Here is an 8,731-nt window from a genome sequence, read left to right as displayed (position 1 = left end):
ACTCTCAGTCAGCTACAGTAGCCACACCCCCAAACTCTCAGTCAGCTACAGTAGCCACTCCCCCAAACTCTCAGTCAGCTACAGTAGCCACTCCCCCAAACTCTCAGTCAGCTACAGTAGCCACTCCCCCAAACTCTCAGTCAGCTACAGTAGCCACTCCCCCAAACTCTCAGTCAGCTACAGTAGCCACTCCCCAAACTCTCAGTCAGCTACAGTAGCCACTCCCCAAACTCTCAGTCTGCTACAGTAGCCACTCCCCCAAACTCTCAGTCAGCTACAGTAGCCACTCCCCCAAACTCTCAGTCAGCTACAGTAGCCACACCCCCAAACTCTCAGTCAGCTACAGTAGCCACTCCCCAAACTCTCAGTCAGCTACAGTAGCCACTCCCCAAACTTTCAGTCTGCTACAGTAGCCACACCCCCAAACTCTCAGCCTGCTATAGTAGCCACACCCCCAAACTCTCAGTCTGCTACAGTAGCCACTCCCCAAACTCTCAGTCAGCTACAGTAGCCACACCCCCAAACTCTCAGTCTGCTACAGTAGCCACACCCCCAAACTCTGTCTGCTACAGTAGCCACACCCCCAAACTCTCAGTCTGCTACAGTAGCCACTCCCCAAACTCTCAGTCAGCTACAGCAGCCACTCCCCCAAACTCTCAGTCAGCTACAGTAGCCACTCCCCCAAACTCTCAGTCAGCTACAGCAGCCACTCCCCCAAACTCTCAGTCAGCTACAGTAGCCACTCCCCCAAACTCTCAGTCAGCTACAGCAGCCACTCCCCCAAACTCTCAGTCTGCTACAGTAGCCACTCCCCCAAACTCTCAGTCAGCTACAGTAGCCACTCCCCCAAACTCTCAGTCAGCTACAGTAGCCACTCCCCAAACTCTCAGTCAGCTACAGTAGCCACACCCCCAAACTCTCAGTCTGCTACAGTAGCCACACCCCCAAACTCTCAGTCTGCTACAGTAGCCACACCCCCAAACTCTGTCTGCTACAGTAGCCACACCCCCAAACTCTCAGTCTGCTACAGTAGCCACTCCCCAAACTCTCAGTCAGCTACAGTAGCCACTCCCCCAAACTCTCAGTCAGCTACAGCAGCCACTCCCCCAAACTCTCAGTCAGCTACAGTAGCCACTCCCCCAAACTCTCAGTCAGCTACAGCAGCCACTCCCCCAAACTCTCAGTCAGCTACAGTAGCCACTCCCCCAAACTCTCAGTCAGCTACAGCAGCCACTCCCCCAAACTCTCAGTCTGCTACAGTAGCCACTCCCCCAAACTCTCAGTCAGCTACAGTAGCCACACCCCAAACTCTGTCAGCTACAGTAGCCACTCCCCCAAACTCTCAGTCAGCTACAGTATAACGATATATTACAATTATAACCGGATAATGGTTAAATAGATCATGAAAAGAGGACACAAACATATATTAGGAGTATAGTATCTTACCTGTCGGACACATTGTGTGAGCTGACGTCTGAAGCAGACACTGAGGGGATTTAGATGCTCCATACGGTGTGGAAATGAACGGCTCTTTATCATCGCTGAGGTGAGCCACAATACGATCGCAAATGGACAAACAAGTGAACATGACACACGAGCATATTCAAGCAAAAGCAGCATATATTAGCTCTCGGCTAATGTCCGTCCTGTGTGACTCGTGTGTTTTGAATAATGACGTGACCTGAGCCTCTTCTCACGTTCATTAGGAGACACGCCCCTTACCTGCTGATTGGCTACAGGTTTGTTATTCTACTCGGCCCGAGTCCTTTTTCTAAAACGGTTTTGAAATAACACTTACCCCACCTTTAAGAGACAATTTTGATACAGAACTTTAAACTAAATAAACACAAAGCAGGTGAGGAGAGTTCAGATGTGTTTGACACTGTGTTTCTCCATTTGGTTGTGTAACATTCAAATGAGCCTAAGTGTTTGCGCGTATGTGTGTGTGTGTGTGTGGTTGACTCCAGCAGAGTGGCGTGGATCCGCTGGGGGTCTGAGACTAATGGAGGAGCTGTCAGTCAGAAGTGAGTGACAGCAGCTGTGAGCCTCTGACCGCAGGAAACTCTCAAACCCAGCAGGAGGAAATGTGTGTGTCCAACCGTTTCAGTCCCTTCCTGAGTGATAGGAAGTGTGTGTGTGTGTGTGTGTGTGTGTGGGGATCAGCAGATGCTCTACCTTGTCGATCATGTCAGGCCGGTTGGTTGCGGCGAGAACCGTGACGTCTTTTAGTTGTTCTATTCCATCCATCTCGGTGAGCAGCTGAGCCAAAACACGATCTCCAACGCCGCCTGTGTGTGAAGAACTGAACACACACACATTCAACATCCAGATCAATCAGCATGTTTAAAATGAAGCCAGGCACAGATACTGCTGCGTGTTGCTAAGGCGTTGCTATGTGGTTTCTAGGGTGTTGCTAGGCAGATTCTGTTGGGTTCTGCTGAATAAGGTCTCAGATGAATTGATGATTGTAGACTTGAAGCAGAACAACAGTGTGTGTTGATTGATTAAAGCCAAATCCATTCATCAGTAAATCAATGTGTCATTCAGAATGCAATCCAGTAAATGAATCTCTGACTCAGCAGAACAAGCCAGCTTTAGATTTACACTGAAGTGTGTGTGTGTGTGTGTGTGTGTGTGTGTGTGTGTGAGATTCCTGCCAGAAGCTTGAAACACTAGGCACTTTATTAATTAAATAAGCAAAGAGCCAAACAAACAAAAACACATTTTATGGCTCAGTGTTTCAGATCCACACACACACACACACACACACACACACACACACGTCTGACTGGTGCTTCAGTAATAAAGTCATTGATGATTGTGTTGTTACCTTCCTCTTGCCACTGCTAAAGCGTCAATCTCATCAAAGAAAATGATAGACGGAGCGACTGTTCTGGCCTTCCGAAAAACCTACAGAAACACACACACACACACACACACACACACACACACACACACGTTTACACATTGTTAAATGTTCAGAAACACAGAAAATGACTGCTCTGTCCCAGTAAATTATTATTTACTAACCCTCATGTTGATCTAAAGTCATTTGACTTCATAAATGAACTGAGATTGGATATATGATTTCTACACTACAGAGAATAAATCAACTTTTGAAAGCAACTTGACAAGATTGTATCAGTTACACCAGTAGATGGCGACAAGGGACTGTTAAAAGATGTGTTCGGCTGAAACAAAAATCGCCCCCTATAACCTCAATTAGGGCATTATTTGAGGGGACAGCCATTTGTAGTGGTGTCAGAGACCATAGTGGACGTTATCGAGTGCACTCATTCAATCCCACAATGCACTGCAATAACGAGTGTACAACTGATGGACACTCAGCGGCTGTCTGAATCCACTCACTCGTTTTTATTCACTCCTTCAAGTGAACTGTGCTAGTGGACTAACGTGGGGAATAGTGAATGAGTGAATGACTCATTACTGGATGAATCAGTGTTTTTGAATGAATCTCTTGAACATATGATTCAGTGACTCACTCATAAAGACTTCACTTGTTTCATTACTGGATGAATCAGTGTTTATGAATGAATCTCTTGAACAGATGATTCAGTGATTCACTCATAAAGACTTCACTTATTTAATTACTGGATGAATCAGCATTTTTGAATGAATCTCCAAAATGAAGGATTCAGTGACAGAAAAACTTTATAATGAAGCAAATTAAGTCTTTAAGAGTAAGTCAATGAATCATTCATTCAGGAGATTTGTTCAAAAACGCTGAATCGTTGGAGAATTTCAATCTCTATAATAAACAAAAAACATTGTGATTCCGGGTTTATCCAGAATTATGCAGCTGTCATACAGATTGAAAATAACATGAGGATCTGTAATGGTAATTTTTTGGCAAACAGCCGGCCGCCTCTCACCTCTCGAACCGCTCGTTCTGATTCGCCCACGTATTTACTCAGTAACTCTGGACCCTGTGGAGACAAAACATTCAGCGTGAGCATCATCAGCACTCCACCAATCTATTCCCAAAGCATCACACCTCCGTCAGGGTAAACCCCGGCGGCGCTTTCCATCCGCCAAACTGAGAAGTGTGGGATATTGCATTAAAAAAAGCACTGGATGGAAACATCAATATGCACATTATAACTGGAGGCATTTATCATCTCATAATAAGACGTTAAAAAATGTCACACTGCAAAAAATGCTTTTCTTACTCAGTATTTTTGTCTTGTTTCTAGTCCAAACATCTAATAATTCTTAAAACAAGAAGTATTTACTAGACAAGCAAAAGTAATTGTCTTGTTTTGGGGAAAATAACTCAAAATGAAGAGAGTTTTTGCTTAAAATAAGATAAATAATCTGTCAATGGGGTGAGAAAAATAATCTTGTTTTCTGATTGAATTAAGATTATTTTTCTCACCCCATTGGCAGATTATTTATCTTATTTTAAGCAAAAACTCTCTTCATTTTGAGTTATTTTCCCAAAACAAGACAATTACTTTTGCTTGTCTAGTAAATGTTTCTTAATGTAAGAATTTTTAGATGTTTGGACGAAACAAGACAAAAATACTGAGGAAGAAAAGCGTTTTTTACAGTGTATCCGTTTCATTTGATTCCATGTGTCGGGCATTATCGGGTTAAACATCGCAGCACTGAGCGTTTAATGAGACGATAACCTCGACAGGAAGACGACGAACAGCACAAAGACAGAAGACGAGAGCTGTCTGTCTGTCTGATAAACATTCTCTCTGAGGCCAAGCTCACTTCCTCTCGTCCCATCATGCATTTCAACACCTCCTGTCACACACACTCGTGATCTGGGCTTTCTCTCGGAGGGTGTGTGTGTGTTTTCCGTAACTTGCTTTGGAGAGATTGATATCGGCTCTCGTACAGAAATGTGAGCGTCTCTCAGACTAAACATCCTCCTGCGAGAGAATTCACTCCTGAACACGCCTGATCAGATCAAGTTGACACACGATCACCTTCACTACACACACACACACACACACAGTTGTTTTTGTGACATATGGGGACATTCCATAGGCGTTATGGTTTTTATACTGTACAAGCCGTATGTTCTATCCCCAGGGTTTTCAAACTTTTTGTGTGTGTGGATCACTATTTGTAATCAAAACATTTGCGGACCACCTCATAACACACAATAAAATATGTCTACACACAGTCCTGCCTGAATCAATCCGCACCTCTAAATAGGCTTACTAGCACTAAAACTATAGCTAGTCATCACATCAGATCAACAGGCTTGTTAAAGGAAAGTTTCCTGCACACATCGGCTGCCACATATTTCATTTATTTATTTACTCAAGCGCCCTAATGCTAAATAGCTTTCACAGTATTTTCTCTTCACCCTCCTTTTCTTTGTTTTTTTAATGATGAATCTGGCTCATACATCCGACTCGCTGTCAGTCTCTTCATTTTTTGTAACTTCTGCCTCTGCCTCTTTTCTCTTCAGAGAACCCGTTGCTATCCACCGATCCGTAACGGCGCTGAACTTGAACGTCACGGCCGAGCGCCACTAGGCTATTTTAGTAATCGCACAATAACGTGACAATTTAATACATATGTTATATCAATATAGGCCTACATATTCTTTTTACTTTTTATTTTTGTATGGGAATTTCCTGGTAAAATGAAGGTAAAAAAAATATTTTATTTTGCCTTTCCACGGACCACAGTTTGGGAATGACTGTTCTATCCCCCTACACTGCCCCTAAACCTACCCATCACACACACACACACACACACACACACACACACACACACACACACACACACACACACACAGCCCCTAAACCTACCCAATCACAGGAAACGTTCTGCATTTTTACTTTCTCAAAAAAACTTCTGTGTGATTTTTAAGATGTTTTCCTAAAGAGGACCAAAAAATGACGCACAACTTCAGGTATGAGTTTTATATCAAGCCAACTATAAGCAGCCACAGATGAACTTACAAAAAAAGTATTTTCCGGACTATAAGTCACTCCGGACTATAAGTCGCATCAGTCAAAAAATGCGTCATGAAGAGGAAAAAAACATATATAAGTCGCACTGGACTATAAGTCGCACTGGACTATAAGCCGCACTGGACTATAAGTCGCACTGGACTATAAGCCGCACTGGACTATAAGTCGCACTGGACTATAAGCCGCACTGGACTATAAGCCGCACTGGACTATAAGTCGCACTGGACTATAAGTCGCACTGGACTATAAGTCGCACTGGACTATAAGTCGCACTGGACTATAAGCCGCACTGGACTATAAGTCGCACTGGACTATAAGTCGCACTGGACTATAAGTCGCACTGGACTATAAGTCGCACTGGACTATAAGCCGCACTGGACTATAAGCCGCACTGGACTATAAATCGCACTGGACTATAAGCCGCACTGGACTATAAGCCGCACTGGACTATAAGCCGCACTGGACTATAAATCGCACTGGACTATAAGCCGCACTGGACTATAAGCCGCACTGGACTATAAGCCGCACTGGACTATAAGTCGCACTGGACTATAAGTCGCACTGGACTATAAGTCGCACTGGACTATAAGTCGCACTGGACTATAAGCCGCACTGGACTATAAATCGCACTGGACTATAAGCCGCACTGGACTATAAGCCGCACTGGACTATAAGCCGCACTGGACTATAAGTCGCACTGGACTATAAGTCGCACTGGACTATAAGCCGCACTGGACTATAAGCCGCACTGGACTATAAGTCGCACTGGACTATAAGCCGCACTGGACTATAAGCCGCACTGGACTATAAATCGCACTGGACTATAAGCCGCACTGGACTATAAGTCGCACTGGACTATAAGCCGCACTGGACTATAAGTCGCACTGGACTATAAGCCGCACTGGACTATAAGCCGCACTGGACTATAAGTCGCACTGGACTATAAGTCGCACTGGACTATAAGCCGCACTGGACTATAAGCCGCACTGGACTATAAGTCGCACTGGACTATAAGTCGCACTGGACTATAAGTCGCACTGGACTATAAGTCGCACTGGACTATAAGCCGCACTGGACTATAAGCCGCACTGGACTATAAGCCGCACTGGACTATAAGCCGCACTGGACTATAAGTCGCACTGGACTATAAGCCGCACTGGACTATAAGCCGCACTGGACTATAAGCCGCACTGGACTATAAGCCGCACTGGACTATAAGCCGCACTGGACTATAAGCCGCACTGGACTATAAGTCGCACTGGACTATAAGCCGCACTGGACTATAAGCCGCACTGGACTATAAGCCGCACTGGACTATAAGCCGCACTGGACTATAAGTCGCACTGGACTATAAGTCGCACTGGACTATAAGTCGCACTGGACTATAAGTCGCACTGGACTATAAGTCGCATTAGGGCAGAAGCAGAGCGGGAGCCGCGCCCGCTCATTGTGCATAACCGAGCACAAGAATGAACGTTTGAAGTGAGTGAGAAACTTATGAGGAACTGGCAAAAAGCAGAGGTTACTTTAACTGTAATGAAGAAAACAAAAAAAGCTAATCGCGGACTGAAAGCAAGATGGCCAGAGCTGAAGGAACGAGTCCACAGACGCTTGAACTCTCTGCCGGGAGAGGCTCAGCCGCGCGAGACGAACGCTGTGTGAATCGTTCTCCGCTGCATATTTTACTACATGCAGTTTGTAATTTGCAGAATAAGATTTTCTTTATTGGGGCATTTTGTTTGTGTTCAGTCTTTCTAAATTGTTGTCTTTAAGTTAATATTTCAGTTATTTTTTTCAGGGGTAGGCTACAGGAGCAGCATAGAGCGCGGCTATGTGTTTATTGTTGTCAGTCAGTGTGAATTAAATTTGATATATAAGTCGCACTGGACTATAAGTCGCAGGACCAGCCAAACTATGAAAAAAAAGTGCGACTTATAGTCCGGAAAATACGGTATGTATGCTTCTCCAGTAAATGTATTTCTATTTAAGAATATTTAAATATTCATCCTGGAAAACAAGAAAAATATAAAAATAAATAGAAGAATCTCTCTCTCTCACACACACACACACACACACACACACACACACACACACAACTTGAAGATTTTCATGAAGGTCTAACAGGTTCAGGGCTCCAGACTAACATCTGAGAGCAGTGGCGCTGGGTTAGGGATTGGTTTAATCATATTACTATTGTTCTGCTTTAATAAGTGCAGTTACTAATAATATTAGATGTTTATTAATCGGAAATGTGACAGTGAAGTACTGAGCTTGAATTGAGATCAAATTAACTTTTCCAGAAAAAAGAAACAAAAAATGAAATGTACCACACTGAACTGACCCACAGCTTCAGCGATTATAAAAGCAGCTCTTTACTTGCTTTCTGTGTAATTCAGTCACAATTTGAAGAAAAGCTTTTGTTTTTCATGAGATTTTGTGGCTTTTCCTACTTTTCCTCATGTATTAGGGAAAGGAAATGGCTAATTAGTGCTCCTCTGCCGCCATCTACTGGTTATAGTGGCATTTAGTCTTTTTTAAGTAGAAGTTTGTTTGCCACAATGTGTTTTACTTCATCTTTAAACCTTTAGTTTTACAAATCATCACATTAAAAGTAATATTAAAACTGGATCATATTTAGAGATTTTGAGTGCTGGGAAAAAGCCATTTAAAAAGTCTTTGAAACGTGCTTGAATTTCTCTCCCAAAAGTGTGCATAACCCTGAAATGAATCATTCAGCTCTTTCTGTGAGAATACCGTGGTTGCTCTGACTT

At 43.7% G+C, this 8,731-nt stretch overlaps 1 protein-coding gene across 1 annotated transcript in view; it reads right to left on the bottom strand.

Annotated features, from left to right (window-relative positions):
* Positions 1-8,731, bottom strand: part of afg2a (AFG2 AAA ATPase homolog A) — a 77,943-nt gene that overhangs the window by 37,411 nt on the left and 31,801 nt on the right. Inside the window, exons 12-14 of the mRNA XM_067458139.1 lie at positions 3,894-3,947; positions 2,831-2,910; positions 2,176-2,302 (exon numbers count right to left, since the gene is read on the bottom strand). Coding sequence (XP_067314240.1) covers positions 2,176-2,302; positions 2,831-2,910; positions 3,894-3,947 — 261 coding nt within the window. The remainder of the gene's footprint in view (positions 1-2,175; positions 2,303-2,830; positions 2,911-3,893; positions 3,948-8,731) is intronic.

This window comes from Pseudorasbora parva, chromosome 11 (assembly GCF_024679245.1).
Source record: "Pseudorasbora parva isolate DD20220531a chromosome 11, ASM2467924v1, whole genome shotgun sequence".
In the NCBI taxonomy this organism is placed as follows: Eukaryota; Metazoa; Chordata; class Actinopteri; order Cypriniformes; family Gobionidae; genus Pseudorasbora; species Pseudorasbora parva.
Note: the sequence above shows the minus strand (reverse complement) of the source record. Positions and strands in the feature narration are given on the sequence as shown.